Here is a 24,246-nt window from a genome sequence, read left to right as displayed (position 1 = left end):
TTTCTGCAGTGTGTCTCTCGCCTAGAACAATACAATCATATAAGAACACTAAAACCGGTACTGCTGTTTATTGCTATATCCTTTGGATTATAGCTTCTTTGATGTGCGGTTGGACCTGGAAATGAAAGTAGATAAGAAGGAAATGAGTCCAGAACAACTAAGAACTATAGCTTTCGAAACAATTAAGCAACGTTTTCCGGTTGAGGAATGGATACATGTATATACGGATGGCTGTTTGACCGATAGGATTCAGGTGGCTGGTGCTGGAGTTTTTAGCAAGCTTTTCAGTTTCTACATACCTGTAGGGGGTTACTCCACTCACTTTGATGGAGAACTGAAAGCCATTCATGTAGCTCTCCAACAATTATCATTGAGACAGAGCTCGTTCGGGAGGGTTGTTGTATTGCCTGATTCGACTTCAGCATTACAGGCCATCTCCTCTTACCAAGAGTGTAAGAACATTTGTGTTAAACAGTGTCAGGAAGTTATAAAAGAACTTTCCCTCAAGATATCTTTTCAATGGGTACCTTCCCACTGCGGTATTTATGGGAATGTGATGGCTGATATGCTTGCGAAAAAGGGGGGTACTGTTCTCCAAAAGCCAAAAACGAGTGCAAGCCTCCCTTCTATTAAGCTTCTGACATCGCCAACATGTCAAAAGACTTTTAGAGATTTTGCCACTCGGGCTTTGTGAGGGCAAGCCTTGGAGTGTTCTCTCAACAAACCCAGCTTTTGTTCCTGAGCACCCGCGAACAGTTGCGGTTGCATCTTTTAGACTATTGACGGGACATGACTGTCGGAACATTTGGACGAGTGTGAAGCACTGACAAATTTTTCTTGTAGATTTCAGCGCTATTGGCAAGCAAGGAGTTTGATGGCCTAACTACCAATGCAACTGGCATTTGACAAATAAAAATAAAAATAAAAATAAATTTAAAAAAATTTAATAGCTATGGTAAGATATGATGAAACTGCTTATAAAAAGATTTAAAAGAAATTTTAATAAACATCAGGCTTTGCCTAAGTATTACACAAAACAAGATAATTATCTCATATTTTACAATGAGATACAGGAAATAAAAATAATTTAGATATTTTAACTAGTTTAAGCTCTTTTCTTAACAAGAATATATTTACATAAATATTATATTTTAAAGTCTTGAATACGCGAAATATGAAATATATATAACACGGTTCATACATTCAAATGTCTGTTATTTTCATATTCGATTAGTCCATTCGAAATCAGTTAAACTGACAAAAAAAAAAAAAAAAAAAAAAAAAAAAAAACTGCACATAATCAGAGCCGCCTTAATAGCATGATGGGCACATGCACAAACCATTGTGCTGAGCCCCTACTACAGCAACTCACAGAATTTCAATGGAAATTAAATGTGTACGGATTAGCATGGGCCCGCTATGCTCATGGGCCTTCCAAGCAAGTACTCAGCTGGCCCACACGTTAAGGGACACACGTACAAGCACTGTGTACATGATCAGTGCATATTCTACCATTAAAATATAATTTAGTTTGTATACTCCATTCGAATTTAACGACAGAAAAGTGGTTTTTGCAAGAATAAGTATCGTTCTTAAATAAGAAAACTGTAAATTAAAATATAAGTTAAGCTATATTTTCCTATAAGAATGAAAATAGGCAACGTAAGTCAATTTTTACATGCTATTGAAGGGTATGAGCATAAAAATATTCTATTGCTCACCATTTTACAATAAACCATTTAAATAATTTTTTTTTCATACCGCGGTACCATTAAAGAAAATTAAATGTGTTTACATAATTGCATGCTTCTGCTACAGGATTTATCATCTGTATACAGAGCTTAAATTGTGCTGGAGTCCACCTGAGCCCGGCTCTGGTACTTCTTAGTTTTTGGGACACAATCTAATTCTAGCCGAAGCGAACCGGAGCCCTAAATAAGAAGTCTCCAGCACTTTTTTTATGTAACTGAATAATTATTTCAGTAGAAATTTGATCTCGAAAATTTTATTTTTAGCTATAAAATTATATAAAAAATTACTTATTAAATTTTAATTTATCTCTTTACATTTTATTTAATTTTAATTACTTAATTACTTTAGCCTTTAAGTATTTTAATAATAATAATTAATTAATTAGGAATCAATTTAATAATAATTAATACATATTAACTATTAATTAATTTGATACTCATTAACTATTTAATTTTTAAACTTATTAATGGTTTTTAGTAGTTATTTATTTATTTACTCTTGTTCCTCTTTCATGACGGTTTTCCATAGGGCTCTGGCACTTCTACTTTTAGAAAATAAGCCCTATCTATACATATAAAAGGAAGACTCTGTCTATGTGTGTGTGTGTCTTCCATTTGTGCTGCGCGTAAGCTAATAAAACCAGGGCTACGAATTTTGGTATATAGGTGAAATAGGTAACACAATTGCACATACAAGAGCCAGTGCACCTCGAAAAGATTTTTTCAAAATTGGAATGAGGTTTTCTTTTATTTTAGGTTTTTTTTGATGAAATCGCATCAAATCGATAATCCTGCCTCATTATATCAGCAACAATGGCACGCAGCCATTGTTGCCGATATATCCACTGTTGCCATTGTTGCTGATATCAGCACTGTTGCCACTCTGAAAAATGAAGGCGATAATTCTGCGCAGTTTATAAATTTAATGTTTCTTTTGGATACTGGACTTTTGTCGTGCGAAGGCAACGGGAAGTTGATTAATTTATTTATTAGTATAATTAATATTTGTATTAAGGGATATTGCTTATTTCATTGTAGTTTTTTTTATATTTAATAAATTTTTATTGAAATTTGTGGGTCTTTTTCTTTCTATCTATCTCTCTAAAATTTTGTGCAGTTTTTAAATCTAATGTTTGGTGTCCCTTTAGGTATTTTTCCGGTATGTTTAAAAGCCGGTATGTTTCCGGTATGTTTAAAGTAAGTAATAAATCATACCTTGTTTCGTTTGTTACAAAATGTATTTTCAAACGCTTTAAATTATTGGAGCATGAAACATAGTGTAACCTAAATAAGAGAAAACTGGTGAAGTTTGGCTACAAAATTTCCCAAGGAAATTCCATTCTTTCAGAAGTTTGGCTCTCTCTGTTGTGGAACTATTATATTTCGTGCGCAATAAATGTGGTAAGTTTCATAACCTTAGAAGGGATTGGTTAGAAGAAAACAAAGGTGGCTTAACTGGAAAACTAGATTAAGAAAATAAAGATGTTTTAACGAGAAAGCCCCGATTGATTAGTGGTTAGAGTTTCAGGTTATCGTATCGTTCGTTGATTCGGGTTCGAATCATAGATGTTTGTAAGAGTATAGTGTCTGTGCGTCATGAAGAAATTCAAAATACACACCCAGCCGAACGTCCTCTCGAGTGATTTGCGGATAGCAGAAGACAGAAAGAAGACCTTTGGTCGTACTGTCATGTATTCAGGGTCATGGTATTCAAAGCCTATGCCAGCGACAGATGCCATCTTGCGCTCTTTGTCGTGATAAACTTCATGGACTTGTTCTGATTAGGTCAGACAAATGTATCTTGTTCTGATTAGGTCAGACCGATCGTGACTTGTTCTGATTAGGTTAATTATACGAAAATTGAAGTAAGTAACTACAACAAGAAAGCTAGATTATCAAGACATTTCTGCAAAATGGAGGTCGTTCCTAAATTCATCTAATTTAAGCATTAAAGCAAGACTATTGCCCTGCGAAAATACGAAATCATTCATACCAGAGCATTCCGTAAAGTTGAAGAAAACTTATAAGGGTTTGTTTCTGGTTTTAGACATAATTTGATAGAGGTGGCAAACTTGTGAGTTGTTAAAGCTTAAATTTAGCCGGCACTTCTCAGTTTTTTAAGTCAAATTCGTAGTTTCAGCTGGAGACAAATTTTGTTTTTCGTTCACATTCCCTGACGGCTTGGGTTTAGAAAAATAATTTGCGATATAAAGCTCCTGCGCGTATAATTTTAAAGATATCATAATATTAGGTGAGGCCCGGTGGCGTAGTGGCTACCGCGTCGCGCGGCTGCACTACAGGTCGGGGGCTCGATCTCCGCGCTGGGCAAGGTTGACTTAGCCTTTCATCCCTTGAGTGGGTCGATAAATGAGTACCAAGTTCGCTTGGAAACTAAACACCGGGGGTCTTGCGTTAAGCTGACCACTTGTCCAGGGCATATGCTGACGCACTCCGGGACCCGAGGTCAAGATAGCAGATTTCGGGGCACTGCTGGCCGTGGCCCACTAGGGCTGTTTAGAGTTAGTAATATTAGGTATGCTCCACTAGTAAATTCAAATCAAGCAACTGCTATCACATCAGTATATAAAATTAGGTTTAATTAAAAAAAATATTAAGGCCAGGGTCAAGAATGGAGAAGATTTTGCGTACTTCAGGAATTAGTTTCCAGCGCTTAATTATACGAAAACGATGCGCAGAATATTCTCGATCAGTAAATTCAAAAACTCATACAAAATAACAGTTTTCATAAGAGGTTAAATGATGATGAATCTGCGGTCTTTTTAGGGAAGTGGTGTGTGCATTTCTGAGAAAAAAAAAAAACAAACAGAAAACTACGTACAACTACCTGTGAAAATTCGTTTTCAACATTCTCACTTGAACATTTTACCTAAGAAGATTTGGCCGAGACTGACCGAATTCATTCGAAAGATTCCATTAGGAGGATCAGAAATTGGAGCAAAGATATCTAAGTTAGATAAGATCCAAATACGACCGGTGATTACTGTTAGTTTGTAGTTTTTAGTTATAGAAAACGACACCTAATATATAAAAAAAAAAAAAAAAGACATAACTAACTGCAAGAGTTAACAATATTTCTGATATTTATATAAACTTGTGTATTACCTACATGGTTTAATACTTCTCTTGTTCACTATTAATTTTGGGTTTTTTAACAACAGAAGGAAATATTTCCATACATTACTTAATATAGTAAATCGAGTTTAAATGTTTTGTAAATTAGTGGTTTTTTAAACATAGCATGGAAGTTAAAAGGCGAGTTTCTCAAAAGTAACATTAGTTTACCATATTCTGCGTTATCTTCTATGCAAAAAAGAAGTATCATCCTTACAGATTTCAGTTACATGAGCATATTAGTAATTTAACTATTTTGTCTCTTTTGTGAAAATCCACCAAAAGACTTACGTGCTATGCATTTTTTACTTTTATTTTGTATTCAGAAAGGTCAAAATGTTTTCGTTCGTGTGGCGGCGGACAAAAAGAGTAAATCCGTTTATTAGTGATAAATTATTTCATTCGAATCTGTGCCTGCGAACTACAATTTTCCTAAAAGGCAAAAGCGTGCCAAAAACGGAGGAAATTGTGTTTCCTATAAATTGTATTTCTCCATTTCAAATAATATTATTTACCTAAAAGTCAAATCAGAGAGGAAGAGGGGAGCATGCGCGGTAAACGCTAAACCGAGCTTCACTTTGAATCAATGGTGAGGAGTTTGACAGTTGTGGGAAATATTTTGGCTGAATTCCAACCCTAAAAACCCGCCAAATCCCTTTCCACCGGTAACCCTACTGAACAACAACACGTGCAGCTCTTCGGTTTTCAAACAGAGCGAGCGAAGCAGCGTTGCTTTCTGCCGATCAAAATCATGGCATTCGAAGTTGTCAACTCAAATGTTTGACAATGTCTGCCGGTGACAGCAAGAAACCAGCGATAGAAAATGATAACAACCGACTATCGGTTGAATCGAAAGAATCCTCGTACATGGGTTTTGATCGTGGAATCGACTCTGACATCGAGATTGACCCTGGGTGCCGCTCCGTCGAGGAGCAAGGGAACGCTACAGATCCTGTCACAGCAGGAAGATGCTCCAGCGAACCGCACCTCAAGAGAAAGATGGTACTGACGCCAAAACTTGCGAGGTGAGAGATTTTTCCTCCCATTTTTAGCGTCTCTTTTTCAAGTGTCAAAGAAAAATGTGATTACGTTTGTTTTTAAAACTGCATTGCGCGTGAGAATTTTAATGAGTACAGAAATCATAGAGTATCAGCACTGCTTTCCTTCCTGCGTAAATTTCAATGTGTTTAAGAACTCTGGAAATGTTTATTTCAAATCAACTCTGGCAAGCGTCAAATTTCATAGAAAATATTGCAAAATAAAACTTAGGAAATAATTTGCGAATCTCAGTTTCGTAATCCTAATAAAAAATCACAGTTTTTATTGACAAACAGTTGTTAGTTACAGCATCGGGGAAGATAACTTATGAATATATTTACAAAGAATTAGTTTTCTATAGTAAATTTTTTAATTTCTCCCTGTCTCCTGCAAAGTATGTGCAATGTGTAAATACAATTCATATCTTTAGTTACATATGTTTGAGTTATTATATACTTGAATGCATGAGTTCTTTATGTTTTTCTTTCAATTCCCCTGGTATATTTTGAAGAATAATTAATCATTTTCCTCCAAATGTGATTTTGTCATAATCTTTTTCCTCTTTATTTCGTAAAATTTATTATTTTTTGAAAGGTTCTTCTTATGAACTTCGATTTATTAACTGCCGTTAATAAAAGTATTCAAGCCTTCACCGTTGCTTGAATTTTATTTATTTATTTATTTATTTTTTGTTCATGTTTTTTATTTTACTTAGTTTTTTTCGAACTAGGTTTAAAGAATTATAAATATATGTAGAAAATACAATCCAGAAAAATACTTGTTTCATAGTATATTAAATAATTTAGTCAAACATTTCGCCTATAAAACTATTGGTTGTGCTTATTTGTTTGTTACCGTTTTTTTTTTTTAATTATTATTATTTTTTTTCAATCAACATTTGGAACTTGATGGCATTAAAAAATATGCTATTATTTTGTAAAATATAAATGCTTTGTGATGTCAAAGTATCAGCAAAGAAATTGCAATATATATAGATAAAACGAATACCTACCTACTCTCGGTGTGACTGAACGAAATGAATTATTTTATGATTCAGACTGTCATACCGATCCTTTACAAATGCTTCGTTGAAATGTAATTTGCGTTAAATTGACAAATGGTCATAAGCTGTATTTACTGAATTATGGATTTTAAAATAGCATTTGGTAGTAGTCCTGATAGATTAAACCGTAGATTTAATTTTAAAGTGATATTTCTATGGTTTATAATTACATTTATTGTTTATTAACAAGGCTGAATGTAGCAGATAATATAAATTCCAGCAATGTGTAATATAGATTTCAAGAAAGGGCTAAGATAAAAAATTATGAGAATCGAAAGTGTAACACAAATTTTTCTTTGGTAACATTTCATTTCTCATTCGTCGTTCACAATACACGCACATGTATAAAAGTAGTTTAAAGGTGACAAGGTAAGTAAAGTGTCAGACAAAATAACACACTAGAGAGAGTACAGGTTCTTTAATTTTAGCAAAACTAAATGTTGATTAGTTTTAGTCTTTTATAACTCACAGAAATAATATTCATTCAGCCGTTCTTATGTGCTACCAGCAGTCAATGGTCTTTGTAAAGGAAATGAGAGGCACTGCTTTTCCTGTACACTTGTTAATCAAGTGGTTTTATACGGGGACTTGTTGAATCACACTGATTAGCAAGTCTGTGACTGCGAAGTTGGTTTTTCTTCAGTCTCTTTCTCTTTTATTTACTTATTTATTTTTTGGTAGAACATGCACTGGTCTTTTATTCTTGATATATTCTTCATATAGAGCAAATTCTTTTATTTGTGTAGAGCATTTTCACTGCCATAAGTTAAAGATCGCGAAGTCTTAAAAAAAAGTAGGAAAAAGAGAGAGAAGATAACTTTTAATCTAAAAAAAACTCATATTATAGTGCCACTTCAAGGAAGAGTGTATGATTAATTTAAAAAAAAAAAAAAACTGAAAAGACAAAAATAATCATAAAATTTTTTTAAAAATCATGCGAATATTTCTCTTGGGTTCGTAATTAAAAATTGCATCCATTGTTACCAACTCGTGAAACCAATCTTTACTGTTGGAGAGAAGTAAATTGAACTCAAGAAGAATTTCAGTTTTAAAAGTTCCGATGTTTGTTTCTGCATTTCTTTTTTAAACGCGAAATAGCGCACGTTACTGGAAAAAAAAAAAAAAAAAAAAAATCACCTCCACCGTTAGATTTTATTTGGTTTGCAGATGGTATTGCATAGGAGAATTAGAGGTAGAAATTTCGCAATTGGAATATTATAGTAGTATCAGAAACGTATCATATGGGTATAACACTTGTTATAAAATGCTATTAAAATACAGATAAAATAGCTTCTTAAATTATTTTCTTCCCTATAGTGATGAATAACGCATTTTTATAATAGGGAGGATAAGAAAATTATCTGACGATTGAAAACAACATGTTTTCGTGTTTTCGATCTTTATAAACGCTGGGTTTAAAAAAAGAGTAAGGCAATATTTTACCTAGGTTAGGTTAATGGAAGCTCACTAGAGCTAGTTAATACAAAGCTCACTAGAGGCTGTCTGCCTAAAAGGAGGGATGCCTTGGCGGAGGACTTTCGAAGGAAAATTGACTCGTATGTACATTTCTCATTTGTGAAAACCACGAAAGCCAACCATGGAGCCAGCTCTCTCGTCTGGGCTGAGGTCTCAGTATACATCGGTTTTAACCACTCAGCAGTTGGTGGGCCCTTTTGCATATGTAACCTAAACTGAAGTTTTCAGTCATACATTGAAAGGCAGTGAAACTGTGATATGAAAAATTATGCGAAGATTGGTCCTATATACCTTTTCTTATACTTTCTGAGTAAACATTCTTTCTATTTCGAAAGTCATAAAAAGTTGTCGTTAATGAAACTTATACAGCTTAAATGGCAGTTTCTGAAAATAATGGCAGAATTTAGTTCGTTGAGAATTAATACTTTCGAAATTCTAATTGAAATTTTATCTTTTTAAAAAAACTATTTTCATCTTTAAATATCAGGATGAAAACAAATGCCTATCTTTATTGATACATTTTTGGCCATCAATACATTTTTGTGACTGAAATTTTATTCTGGGTACCTTTACGTTCAATGTTCTTTTTAATAAAATGTAACTGGGCCAATAATTTTGTACGAAATCTTTTAATTGCTAATCTGATATCAGCGCCTGTTTACATTGTCTTTAAATGCATGACAATCAAACATGAATCACGTAACAACTAAGGGGGGTAAACACACCAAAAGAGCGTAACCCATAGTAACGAAGTCGTAGGAGAATGACCTCTTTTTACCGCTTTAATGGAAACACAATAGTTGGTAATGACTGATGTTATATAAAAATCGTAATAATTTTTGACTAACTAGATTAGATTACAGGACGATTCATCTTTATCTTACTGATAAACTTATTTAAAAAAAAACATTTCATCCTTCTAAATTTTGGAATTACAATGGCAATATGTAGATAAAAGTAAAAATATTAATTAATGATTTAAGTTACACTTAATTCGACTTGCGGAAGACAGCTGCAACATTAGTTGCCACCAAAGTGAACTTCAAAATAATTTATTTCTATGTGATTATTGAACACTTTCGTATCATCTGCTGCATAAATTTATGTGTCTTTTAGGGTTACTGTAATTTTATATTGCTGTCCTTTATTTTAATAATAATTATGCATATTTTCTCCCAGTTTTGTTTAAAAATTCCGTAACTGAAATATAAATAGTGCTTATTTATACTTTTCTGCCAATTTTTGAAAAGAAGGTGATGATTTTAATTGAGGCGCAGTACACATAAGCCCCGTTCACATGCAACGCTCCTTCGCACAGCTGCCGTTAGCAAGGGGAGAAAAAGGAGACATGAAAGAGTTTCGTCTTTAGGACCCGTTCAGAAGACCACCGTCTTCCTTCCCCTTTACATCTAAGCCTCTGTGAACAATCACGTCTCCGAATTGGCAGATTTCTAATACTGTTTACACATTTTTAACGCTGTTTACTGTTGTTAATTTTGTAATCTGTACTTTCGCAACTGGTGCCTGAAATTTCGTAATGGTTCCTGAAAAATATATGCTTTTTAATTATTATTATTATTTTATAAGCTGTTATTTAGTTCACTCTTGGTGCTTGTGGCTATTGTTAAAAGATGATTATGGATTTTTAAACTGCTCCCCGATAAGATATAGAACTCAAAAACTTTGTACATACACTGCTTGTGGATGTGGTGTCACGCTTTTGATTTTTAGAGGATTAGATTTTTTTCAAATTTAAAGTTGAAACGACTTTCTGCAAATATTAACAAATAAACTGAGAATCTCAGAATATTACAGTTTGCACCATAACACACTGTGGAGGGGGAAAAATTAAATGAAATTTTTAGCGTAATTTTTTTAAAAAAATATTTTGGGAGAATTTTTGAAAATCGTTCATATTTTTAGACTTTTTGACGCCCATTAGTTTTAAAATTTCATATCTAAAAATATATCTGTTACAAACTTCCATCATTTTCACAGCTTATAAAACAAACTTTTCGCATTTAAAAAAAAAATGATAAAGGAAATTAATTGTATGATTTTTTTACTTTTTTGAAAGATATGCAAGGAAGCAGAATGGGAAATATTGGTTTTTCTTGGGCATCAATTCGAAACACCGGTTTCAAAGTAATAATCTCATTATACCACAATATTTTTATGACATTATTTATGCTATATAAGTTCTTATTGTTGCCAGCTGTTAATTCAGCGCGAGATTGGAGATATTTCTGAGTTAACTTTCTCTTAAGATGCGTTTTGCATTCCGTTGTGTTTAACGTTCTTATTAGATTGAAGCATAACTACTGATTATACTTAGTGATATTCTAAACACTTGTACGAGTATTTCTGTGGAAAATTCCAGAACTTTGGAGTGTTTATGTTGATAAAATAAATTTAATTAAGCTATCATCGGATTTGAGTGCAATGACAATCATTTACGTACTATTATCAACCTATTACAAACCCGCACGCACGCAACAATATTATAATTAATTAAAACTGTTTTGAACGTGTTTTACAAAACAAAAACAGGTAAAGAAAAATTATGCTTGCGTTTTATGAGATTTTGCAATTTTTCTGGCCACATAAGGTTTTAAAAAAAGGTTTGTAATTTATGTTTATATTTATCAATTGAATAAATAGCACTAGGTTTGATTTATATACATATGTGTGTTCTGAAATTCAGTAATAAAATTTTAAAGATTTGAAATGATTAAATGTCTATTTAGACAGTTTGTATTCTTTAAACTGCAAATGCAAACTGAGAAACCTTTTGCATTTTTTTCAATAAATCCTTTTACAAGTCCTAAAACATATACAGGTAGGGACTAAATTTTTTATTATTTGTACTGCTTACTTAAAATTATATACTTTATAGAAACAAGGATGGGTTTTTCAAAATACTGAAAGGAAAAATTATTTGAAATGAAAATGTGACTGAGATCATATTTGTTTTAAAGATTTTAGATAAAAGTGTATTTTTCCCCCTCAGAAACTAATTCATTAATTGCAAAATCATTCCTTGAAGTTATTAAGAGCACTCTAATAAATACAATAAAAAACTGGGGGGAGACATTGAAAATTGTAGGAGAAGAAAGACATTTTAATTGTAAAAGTTTTCTTTAAAAATTTAAATTAAAAAAATACTAGCAAAAACGTTTTTTTCAGCTTAAAATTATTTTGTCTCACAAAACCATTTAATAATATTCATAAAAAGTAGATGAAAATGCTTAAATTTAAAAAAAAAATCATTCAAAAGGTACCGAGTCCCTTGTTGCGTTGAAGCCGATATTCACTTGTCTTAACTTTAGTTTTAATTTGAACGAACCTTGTCTGTATTTGTGTATAATTTCCGTATCTTGTACAGTTCTATCTAATTTTTAGGGGCATACTATCACATCCCCAGACATCTATCAGCGCGATTGTTTCGCTGACAGTCCAGCGAGCAGTAACTAAAATTAAGTGAACCGCGCAGTATAGTACGGGAAATCTCCCCATTTGCCCTGCTCCCGAGAGGTAAGGAACATTCAACCAAGTTTTACCTCCAATTCGGCGAGGCAGTTAATGCTTGTCCCATGTGAATGGGGCACATTGGAAGAACCGGTTTTCGCTAGCGGTCGAATCTGCTCTTGTGAACGGGGCTATAAAGTATTTGGTTAATACAGAAACGTTTCCTTTTGAAAAAAATTAATTTCGTGTCTGATAGGAAGTAACATATTACAGATCTCATCATAAAAATCATCGGTGGGATTAAAAAAAAAAAAAGATGTGGGTGGAACCACATGAATCAATCACATCATCAACCAGTGCGCTCATGTGTTGTTCTTTTTATGCCTTTGGATACGGTCTAGTGATTGCTTCTGTTAATGCAAATATTCCCAAACCTTATCTTGTAAATTGCTTCGCATAGTTTGGAATTCGTGAGTTGCTCATGTCGGAAAAGTAAGTTTCTCGTTACCATGCTGATATTCCGTGCAGGGCATCATTATACCGCAAATATATGATTCACTACCAGAGTATAAATGATTTGTAATTGCGTATTTAGAATACAATGCACGTCTTTAGCGAGTTGGAGAACTGAACAACTGCATAGAGAAGTAACAGAAGCTCTACATTGAGATACAACGTAAACGGAATTCCGAGCCTGTATCATATATTTGGCCAAATGAAGGGCGTTGGTTGTTGAGAGACCTATTTACAGATGGCAAATTACATTCTTTAAATTCACATTGCAAATCTTGTATGACACATTGCAGATCTTGTGCTGCAAGTGTGTGTATGACGGTGGACTTACGAAACTTTTGTTGTGCGCAGATACAGTGAAGCATTTGCATACCTCTGCAAAATTATGGTCACCGCCGGTCATAGTAATTGGTGATAACTGTCATGTTAATATCTCTTTAGCACTATTCGAAGGCATCGTGATTCTTTACCTACTGTCTTGTTTGTTATAAAAATTGAAATACGAATCTAGGCAACGCTTGTAAGTCTTGCTACTTATTTGGGACATGTTATGGATAAACTGCGCTATGCATTGTAGAGCTAGTGTACCACTAAATTATCTGCTATATTCTCAAACTAATCAATATTGTTTATTTTTATTCACCGAGTTAATATACAGTAACATTTATCTTTACCAATTTTCGGTTTCTAATATTTCATATAGTGTAATAAATGTGGACTACTTTTTTAATACGGAAAGGTTTGTTTGTGTAATTAGTATATGGTGTGAACAACTTTTATAGTTATAAATCAAATTCATCGCATTACTAGTTCGAAGAATATTTATAATGATAATTTAATCTTAACCATGCTCATGCTTGTAAAATAAACAAGATCGCTTATTTATTAATTTCATTTTTTAAAGTTTTCAGGATTAGAAGAAAAACAAATTTAGAACAATTTTTTGACTGTCATTAAATTTAAATGAATCACTGGAAACACGCGCTCGAGCCCCTACGCACGCAAGGCGGGAGGGGGGGATGTCTGTAATTTTATTCTTCAGTTTACAGTTTAAATCCAGAAAGGTCTCCCTCTTTATTTCTTTACTCTTAATAGGTACATAAACACAAACTTTTACAAACGCTGCAGTTAATAATGTTTGTTTTTACGCTTCGACTTAAAAATACGATCGCATTGCCCCTCCGGTCATGTACTGTAATTTACATTTACAGTTGATGCTTACGAAAACTCTCTGCGCAGAATATTTTCATCACCGTATGTTCACCTTTGGCTTCTTTATAGGCATCTTTTAAATATGTTGCAGAGAAATTCAGTGACTGAAGCTGTTTGCTTTATTATTTATTCTCTTATTTATTATTCTCAGTAAAAGTGAAAAGCCGTTTACCAAATAGCTGACTGTGAAAAATATGTACCTATTAAAAAAGGATTTGCATTCCTTAAAATCAGACTTATTTTTCTGTTCCTAAAAATGCTCAGTAATTCAGTGCAGTGGTATATGGGCTTTTATGAATGTGACCCCGCTGATGACTTTTTCAATCTTACACTTCACCCTCTACATAAGTAAAATAAACAGTTAAAAATTATAAACTAAGCCTACTTTTTAAAAAGCATTTATATTTTATGTTCGAGATTATGAGTTATATTCAGCAACAGTTTCGTCTAACTAAAAATAATACTTAGGGTATGTTGTAACAAAAAATTAACACAACTGGTAGAAAGGTTTGACCCCTTAATAAATACTCGCGACAGAGAGGTTCCATTCCACTATCATAAATCATAAGAAATCGAAAAATTTAATAAAATTCATTTAAAATGCATCAATTTTTCTTAAGCATCAGCGTTCAAATACTTCTAAATGTAGGCTAATGTATTAAAATTCTTAATAATGAAATCTGAACGAATTAAAATGAAATCAACTGTTCTAAATGTTTTTTTTTTTTTTTTTTTCTTTTTCTGAAAGACTAGTAACATAGTCGAATGCAACACTCGTTAGCCAAGAAATTAATGGAAATAAATTTAGAGAAAATTTCCTTGTGCTGCCCACAAATTCGCTCGAGAACTAAAATTTGACAATTTATTTAAGAGGCTCAAAAGTCGCTGTTGCAGATTTTTAAATAGGAGAGAGGTTGCATTGTAACAAAACCGGGATATATGCGCAAAACTTTTTTTTCCGTAAATCCGCTTATTTTCCAAGCATCGAACGCTGAGATTTTCTTTTAATTATACTGTAAATCTTTATTTGAAAAGCAATTCTGTTGAAGATTTTATCTATAAAGTCGGAGTGCTTGCTCTTTTCGTTCACTGAAGCTATAAATCTATTGACGATTTTGTGCAATAAAATCTAGAGTTAATTTTAGAATTATTTTATCTTTTGATTTGCAAAGTTATATTATCATTTTCAATTAAACGATTATGTTTAAATAGCAGATTTCTTCATATAAATAAAAAATGAATACAAGTCAACCATTCTTCTATTTATTGGGCCTCTTTTTCTTTTGTAATGTACTTGCTATATTTAAATAATAGTACACCATATCCATATTTAATACATCAACACTTTTTTATGTAATGAAGTTATTGTAAAGCGTCCACAATTTCTGTGCATTTTCTGGAATTTATTTTTCTGAACTTTCCTTAGATTCTCAATGCAGTAACCGCTTTCTTAGTAGTAAGTTTATTTATCAAGTTATTTATCAAGTTATTTATCAGTATCGAAGTAGATTGTTTACTCCGTTGCACGAATTACTTGTCAGAATAACTAATTATGGTAAGATATTTTTTGTTTGTTTGCTTCCCTGATTATGGCAATGTACTCCAGAACTTTCTGCTTAACGGGAAAGATGCGTTTGTGAAGGACTTTCTAAGGGTTAGGCTGGGATTAAGGCAAAGCACACGAGGCTTAGCTGCCTAAAAGAAGTGATGTATTCGCAGAGGAAGTTCTGAGAAAAACCTTCAACTTCATGTTACGTATGAAGAAAAACCATAAAAATTCGTATGCAGTCAGCCTATTTGCGAGGCTCTGGATCCTAGTCGAACTACCAGTCTTGAGCGATCTTAATCGCTTAGCCACTGGTGGGCGAATCTGTAAGTGAAATGGTTCTAATTCACATTACACATGGGAAAAACAACGAAAACATCATTGAGGACCGCCCGATTCCCGAGATTGCAGCACGTGGCGAACTACCAGTGTTCAAGGATTTTTTAGCCACCCGGCTACTGGTGTGCCTAGTTATTGGAAGAATAATACATCCCGCCCCCGAAAAACAAACTTTCACCTTTCAAAGTTGTTTATGTCGTCCATAAAATGGTATAATGTAACATATGAAATTCTATTTTACATTTTGTAAGTTTTTCAAAATATTCCGCCGATTGGGAAATTAGTTGATGCGTTGTGTAACAAATGATACAATGACGTCTTCTGTTTTGCTATCAATATTTCATTTAAATACATGTTGCTGGAATAACGAAAATGTCGTTGAAATGTATGGGAAGATGTGCAAAAGAGGATAGACAGTAATAATAATGTAACGCATATGCGCTATTTATCCCCTTCGCAGAAATAAGACATGCGTAGTTAATTTATCCACGTTATTCTTGCCTTTTCATTCAAGCATGCTACATATCAGCTTTCTGTAGCAGCTTAAAAAAAAGCAAGTTTTTTTTTTTTTTTTTTTTTTACAGATACTGAATTGGTCCGGAGAAGCATTTCTTTTTCAAAGTAAAGAACCAAATTATTAAGGGGGAAAAAAAAAGAAGAAAGGAAAAAAAATCTATGATAACAAAAAACAAACAAAACAAACAAACAAACAAAAAAAAAAAAAAAAAAAGAAGAAGCGAGGAACAAGATTCTGTTTTGAAAATGCGTATAAGTGTTAACTGTTATGGATTATTCTAATTTAATAGCAGTAACTACTTCACAGACGCGTTCTCTAATTAACGATTTAAGTCTGTACATATCTATCCTAACACATGCAAAATTAACACACAAAGTTTAAAACAAATAATAAGCACACAGTGTAATTCAGCTGAATAATTAAGACACTGTGGGTTAGTTTATTAAGACTATCTATTACCTTTCTTATATGTGATCTCATAGAATTTCCGAATACATTTAAAGAGATGTAGAAATTTCTTAAATGTATCCACATAGGGTTTTCCCCATTGGACTGTATTTAAGTTAATAGTTTTTAGTTATTTTGTTTATTGTTTAACATTAGACAGAATTTTTCAGGAAGTTAGCTCTTTTGGGCATTAACAAATCCATTAATGGTCCTTTCAATAAAATATTCTGTGTACCACGAATAATAAGTTTTTCTCCGTTTGGTGTGATATCCTATACATTTAGTTCATTGGCGCTAAGAATCTGTAATGTAGCAAACTGGTACCAAAATTCTAAAAATAGGCATGAAATACTTTTTTCTCTTCCCCCCTTTTTAAAAAAATGCTATGTGAATTTTAAAATTAAAGACAAAAGAAAATGCATATTATCTTTGAATATTTATTTCATGAATATTAAAAGTTTATTGCCGCATTTTTGCGATTTGTGGTGCATGAAATTCTTAATTTTAATTAAAAGTTAATAAAAATAATTTTACTTGATAACAAAGCTGCTACCAGTGTTTAGCGACATAACCGCTGGTGGGTTAACGTTCAGTTTTAGTCTAGAAGTCGCGTTTTTTGTATTTTATATATTGCAAAAATTTACAAAATACCAGACTTATAAAAAAGCCTGTAAAACACGTTACAGACATGTTAGTATGTTATAATATAACAGGTAAAGCATGTTAATAAAACTTTGCGAGATGTCAATGTATTTTGACCAAAAAGACCACAAGAGAAAAAGTCCTAAAATGTCTAAAAGTATTCCCATGTACAGCTCAAAGTTCTAGTCCTAAGAGAAACTCTTTCGGCATAATAAGACCGAAAATGACGGGTTTCTTTTCTGTCCTAAGATCGAATGCAAAATTTATAGAACAATAAATCAGAAATATTACCTAGTAAGGTTACAAATCACATTTAGTATTAGTCACAATTTCATGAGGAATTCGTTGACATGTGCTGATCCAGTTTTCAATAATTCAAAACAATCTATTTTGGGGAAGGGGGAATTATAAATGCAGTTGTCTTTGGCTTAGTATGTGTCAAGTGTATGGGTTTTTCCTTGATCTGATAAAGGTTAATTAATCCAATATTCCCTAATAGACAACTGAGGTGAAGCCTATTATCACTATATCGGAAAGCGGAAAGGACACAGCGGCCTAGAGTTGAGACAAGCCATAACTTGCGTTATCAAAGTTTGAAATTCAGGATACTTCAGCACAATATCATTAACAGTTTTCTTTATATGAAATTTCATTAATTTGACGGTTGATTCCCATAGTCCACCAAAATGGGGAGGTGAATGCGGATTAAAGATACATTTTATTTCCTCTAGAGACTAAAAATTCGTGGATTTCTTGATTTTGCTTGTACTATAAAAAGTCTTCTAATTTCTTTCTCTGTATCTTTAAAGTTAGTACCACAGTTGCTGTAAACCTCAGTTGGTTTCCTCTTTCTTGAAATGAATCCTTTCAATGCACTTAAAAGTGCCTTTGTTGACAAAACACACAAATAAACACGCGTGACATTTAAATGATTTTTGTCCACGTCCCCTACACGATGTTTGATAACGAACGGTCCTAAAAAAAATTTACTCCAACTCAAAGAAATAAGTGGTCGCGATTGTATTAATCTAGGTGCTGGTAAATCAGCCATTATTTGATTTGCCGCTTGAGCTCTGCAATTTTCAACATAAGTTTATACTAATTTTCGAGCAGCTATGATCCAAAATTACTTTCTTAATAAAGATAGAAGTTCTGATATTACATGCAGATATTTGTCATGAAAGAGTCTAGATGGGATTTTTGTCAGATTGTGTTTTAATGTAAATAAGATTAGATGTTTTTGATTCTCTGATAGATGCGCTTTTTCCAGTCTTCCTCCTATTCATAACACTTTGTCATATTCTAAAAATGGACAGAAGCTAAGGAGATTGCTGTTTGTAAGTAAATCTTTTCTTATCTCCAAACAGTGAATTTCTTTACTGAAGTTCAGTCGTTGTATTATTCGAACAATACAAAGTGTTGCAGCTCGAATTTCATTACTAGATAAAAATAAGGTATTCATATCTAGACGTGCTACACTTAAATTCAACATGAATCTTAATATCCAGGCAGATATGTTTTGTAACTTCGGAAATGAGGATGTCTTTGACATAACACGTTTCTGTATAGATTCAGAAACTACAAATGGTACTGTTTTACGTGTTTCTGGTAATGCCTTTTCATCGACAGGGATATGTTCATACAAGGAAACTTCACTGAACTTTAACCAAGGAGGTCCATTCAATCACATTTCATGAGACGGTGGTTCTACAGGAAATAACCCACGCGAAGCGCAATCAGCAGGATTTTCTTTTCCTTCAACATGACTCCAATTTTCAGCTAGCAAGATGGTTTGTATTTCAGAAACTTTGTAGGATACGAATACTTGCCACCTTTTAGGAACTGACCTTGTAAGGATCCTAAGTTTTACTAACGTTTATTTTATTTTAAAACTGTACTTCTTATTTTCTACTTCCGACCAGAATTAAATGCTTTAACTTGGTTATGGAAATTGTCTTACTAACGCCCAAGTACTTAAGGTTACAGCCGAAAACATCGCGGCGAAAACATCGCAGACGAAAATGTCGCGGAGAAAACAACGCAAGGCGAAAACGTCGTGCTACAAAACATCTTGGGAAAAAACATCGCAAAGAGAAAACATCGCAGTTCTAAAACATCGTGGTACAAAACATCGTCGTCGAAAATAAAGCGGTTCAAAAGCATCGCAGTTTAAAAACATCGTCGTCGAAAATATCGTGGTAAAACATAAAGTATCTACAAATCATCGCATGACGATAACATCGCAGACATGCTTTTTTTCAGGCATGCTTTAATAAGTGTAAATGGATATTCCCATAATGATTTGTGAGCGCAAGATGGAAAGAAGGATAATTTTTACTTTCAGATTTTTTATTAATTAATAAATTTTTGCTGAGAAAATAAAAAGGAAACTTAAGCATAAAAAATTAATGCAACTTATAGCACTTAATAGAATTTTAAACCGACATAGTTAACTAACAAAGGCCATTAATAAATCATTTTTATAAAGTTTTTACTGGTAATATTTCATGAAAAGTATAATCTATAAGTTACATTTAATTTTCTATGCTTAAGTTTCCTTCTTATGTTTTCAGCAAAAATTTATTAGTTAATAAAATATGTGAAAGTAAAATTTATCCTTCTTTACACCTTGCGCTCACAAATCATTATGGGAATATCCATTTACAATTATTAAAACCTGAAAAAAGCATGTCTGCGATGTTATCGTCATGCAATGATTTGTAGATACTTTATTTTTTACCACGATATTTTCGACGACGATGTTTTTAAACTGCGATGTTTTTGAACCGCTTTATTTTCTACGACAATGTTTTGTATCACGATGTTTTAGAACTGCGATGTTTTCTCTTTGCGATGTTTTCTCCCACGATGTCTTGTAGCACGACGTTTTCACCTTGCGTTGTTTTCTCCGCGACGTTTTCGTCCACGATGTTTTTGCCGCGATGTTATCGGCGGACACCGTACTGAAGTTGTGGCTTTTTGCCAAGCGGGAGAGAGAAGGAGTTATAGGAAGTAAGCCGCTTGCCACTGTAGTTTTACGAGTTTTCACTCAGTTGCTGGTTGCCTTTAAGGCCAGAGATTTAGCCCTCTTGATATTTGCAGACGTATCGTAGTTTTAGCAGCTCGGCGTACTACATACGTACCTTTTTTTAAATAAAGGTCAGTCTTAGTGCTAGGCATTTGTATACTAATTCAAAGTTAACTTTTAGCTAGAGTTTTAGTTAGTATTTTTTTATATTCTTACGTTCAGACCACAAGTGGTTGGTCTCTGTATTCCGAAGCTCGGAAATTCCTGTAAAGTATCGAAAATAAAGGGTTTCGTATACCCTTCCTGCCTGTGTTGTCTACTTCACACCTTCTTGAACATAGCTTGAGTAAGCTCCCTGTTCCTATTCAGGACCATTCATGTTTCCAACGCAAATCAAGAGAAACACAAGTCCTGACAACCTTAGCCATGACAACACGATTTCTGAATCATTCCATGTGTATTTGGAATCAAATTTTATAACGAATGCAGCTCTGACAGCCTTAATCAAACGTGCCAATTATACTGCTGCACGTAATTCCAGTCTTGGCATTGTGATAGGTTTCAAAGGTGCTACACAAGTTTTAGCTGTTAAAAATTTTATATAAATGTTAGAGTTGTTACATGGTTTGACGTAAATAACTGCTGTCTAGCCTTTTTCAGACGCATCACAAAATCCGCGAAGTTCACATCGAGAGTAATCAGGTAGCAGCACTTTTCTAGGTACATTTATGGAATTCAGAAGTTTAACTTTTCTACATGAACCTCTCCAATTTTAATCAATCTCTTCTAGTATAGGTATTATGTCAAAGACATCTTCATTTCCGAAGTTATACTAGAACATACCATGACAAATGTAATTTCCACATTTGCTGAAGGATCATTTTAGCGAGAATTACAAAAGGAGGTATCTACCCCAACGGATTGAATAACCTTGATACAAATTGCAAAATAACCCTTTTAGTCGAAACACCTTGATAATCTAATACACCGAAATTACATTTGAATTCGTCATTGTCAGAATCTCATTCCAATCCCAGAACTTCTAATGGTTTATTTTCTATTACACGAAGAATATTGTCACTAACCTTGTTTGTTAAGCCAGCATTTTTTAACAATGATGGAGCTCAAAGACACCCTCTTTTAGCAGTTGCTGAAATTCATTTTTTAGCATTTGATATCAATGCATTTCTTTCCGGACTATCTTTAACACCAATTAGTACATCTTCAACGTAAAAATCTCTTAAGACTACATTCTTTGGCTTCGGAAAATTCACTCCTTCATCAGTCGCTTCATTGACTCAAAACTTAGATTGCAAGATATGGAGCAGCTGCAGTTCCATATGTGACAGTGTTTAAACAACAAACTTGTATTTGTTTATATGGAGCTATCTCCATAATATTTTCTGAAACTCTCGATCTTTTTCATGAACTTTTATTTGTCTATACATAATTCGAATATCAGCGGTTATTGTAATGTTATGAAATTTAAATCTTGATAAAATACAAATTAGATCAACTTGTATTTTTGGGTCTATCGTCAATGTATCATGTGAATTAACACCTGTGGTTGTTTTAGCACTCGCATCAAAGACGACTGTCAGTTTTGTTGTTAAGCCAGATTCCTTCAATATGAAGCAATGCGGAATCTAGTAATCTTTATTCTATAATTCACGATCTGTGTTTGATACTAGTTCTACGTGTTCCAGTGAAAAATATTGTTTCATAAATTGAATATACGGGTTGTAAATTTCTGGAATTGGATAACAGTCTCATCTCTAAATACTGAAATCTGCATCACTACTCGAGATTTACTCAAAATATCTCTAATATGTTTGAATGGTTATGGAACTGAATAACGGCGTGTTTTATCTCTAAAATGAGAACCTTCAAAATGTTCTTCGTAAAGTTTTTCTTCTTTTGTTAAAGACTGTGCATTTGGAAATTTGTTCAACTCCCAGAAAGAATTTACTAACTCATTTGTATTTGCATTCACATGATTTACATGTACTGGCTCAGCTGTTTGTGACTCAAAATTTGTAGTACCTGAAATTACCCATCCCAGCCTCGAATTTAGTGCAACTGGAAAACTTGAGTCACTTTTGACAGTTTCTCCCGTAATTAAGTGCAGAAATACATTTACACTAAATAAAATATCAGTTGGTTGTGACTTGTAAAATAATGGATCAGCTAACTTTTAATCACTGAAGTTATCGAAGATGATTGATGGTAAAGATACGTAGGTAACATTATCTGCCACCTTATCCAGTATAAACGCTGATGTTGGAACTCGAACATCACTTTTAAAATGAGCACATGAATAATGTTGAAGTGCCTATTAATCTGTAGGGAGAATTTCTTAAAGCGCCATCAGCTGCACGAATTTAAAATATAAATATATTATCTCCATGACACTGAGACGTTATACTTAAATTTTTCATTCCTACTTGTCAATAAATAGAAGTTATCTGCTAGGGCAAAGAAGCCAATTTCCGTACGTACAAGGATTAATTTTAAGATTTGTGTTGATGCAGTGGGACCACAGTGTTTTGTTTACCCAATATTAAGGATTACATTTGGGAATTATAAACAAGGATATTTCCAAAATGTTAGTCATATTTATTTCAATTACCTTCTATAAACAGTTTTTCAAATAAATAACACCCGGATGAAGTGTAACATTACCCACATAAGAAAAATCAAAATGCCGTTTAGAATACACTTTTCCGTAAGCTATTTATGTCTTTCGAGCATAATACATGTTATTGAGAATACTGTGGGCGCTCATGCGAAACAACTTACTAGGATCAAATCTCAACTATTCGCTAGCAGAAACGTGCACATGCATTCTATGTCCGTGTATCTGTGTGTTATATGCTATTAAAAGAATGCATAAACACATCAAGAACCCCGCAGTCAATAAATAATGATAATAATAATAAAATAATTGTTTCTAAATAATACCCCGGGAAAAGGACATAAGAGACCCAATGTAGCCCGCTTACCACTAGTTTTGACTATCATTATGGTTATTTTTACAAAACTATTAACTGCGCGGTTACCCCCACACCGCTGCTTTTTACAAAACTTAAAATCTTCGAAAAAGAACATGGGTGGTACAAGAAACCATTTATGCCTTTAAATAAGACGCTTAGTTTTAGGTTTGGCTTGGATTGTTTGATTATAGTAAAAGTACGCGAGGGTTATCTGCGTAAGGGAAGGGACATTTTCAAGGAAGAATTTCTAGGAGAAGTATTTGGTGATTCATTACACATATGGAAGCCTCGGAAACGCCCAAGCATTCAGCCCGTTTACAAGGATTTGAACGTAGGTCGAACCAGTGTTCAGCCACTGGTGAGTCTAAGTTCAGTTTTAGATTAGAAGTTGTTTTTTTAGATTAGAAATTGTCTTTTACGTTATGCAAAATTTTTCAACATGTGAAAATGGTTTTAAACCAACCTGAAAAGTGAATTATATTAAAGACCGTATTATGTTTTTATTATCTTATAAAATCATAAACAGAAACGTCTTGTTAACGTCGTTCAGTATTTCACAACTCCAGTCATCGATATTTTATTCATCTTCGCCGTCTATATTAATGTTATTTAAATGTTCAAAAATGAGAGGAAATTATTTTACAGTCCTGAAAATTTGAACTCCCAAAATTCTCTTTAGTCCCATACACATACAGAATATCGGAATAAAGTTAATAGGAAATGAAATTTGTTGCACATAGATTACATACGTTTGAGGCTTAGCAGACAGCGACGGACCGTGGAGCTAGACAACACAGCACCTGTAGCCGTATTTCAAAGTTGTGCTAATGCACGAGATGGCGCTGTACGATCCGTCACAACCATGAGGATGAGGTGTCTGGCGTCCCGTGCCGTTGTGCTATTGCGTACTCCACTGCCAGGATTCCGTCTTGTTTGATTCACCTCTGTACATTTCTTACAAACACGTATCACTGCTGTGGCATTACGCTGCGTGAGGGCTGGGATTGCTCCATACGAAAGCCTACCCTCTCGCATGCCGACTATGCAGCCTCGTTCGAACTCCGTTACTTGTTGGTGTAGC

At 33.4% G+C, this 24,246-nt stretch overlaps 1 protein-coding gene across 2 annotated transcripts in view; it reads left to right on the top strand.

Moving 5' to 3' along the window:
* The first annotated feature begins 5,567 nt into the window (after positions 1–5,567).
* Positions 5,568–24,246, top strand: part of LOC118187441 (proton channel OtopLc-like) — an 80,147-nt gene continuing 61,468 nt past the window's right edge. The window contains exon 1 of one of the 2 annotated variants that reach the window (XM_035357658.2): positions 5,568–5,908. In XM_035357658.2, the coding sequence (XP_035213549.2) occupies positions 5,670–5,908 (239 nt within the window). In that variant the 5' untranslated portion in view covers positions 5,568–5,669. The remainder of the gene's footprint in view (positions 5,909–24,246) is intronic. The other variant, XM_035357657.2, reaches the window with a different exon arrangement.

Source organism: Stegodyphus dumicola, chromosome X2 (genome assembly GCF_044657685.1).
Source record: "Stegodyphus dumicola isolate Sdum_Otavi_A_Nest chromosome X2, ASM4465768v1".
NCBI classification, from domain to species: Eukaryota; Metazoa; Arthropoda; class Arachnida; order Araneae; family Eresidae; genus Stegodyphus; species Stegodyphus dumicola.
The sequence above is the reverse complement of the archived record's forward strand: the minus strand, read 5'-3'. Positions and strand labels throughout refer to the sequence as shown.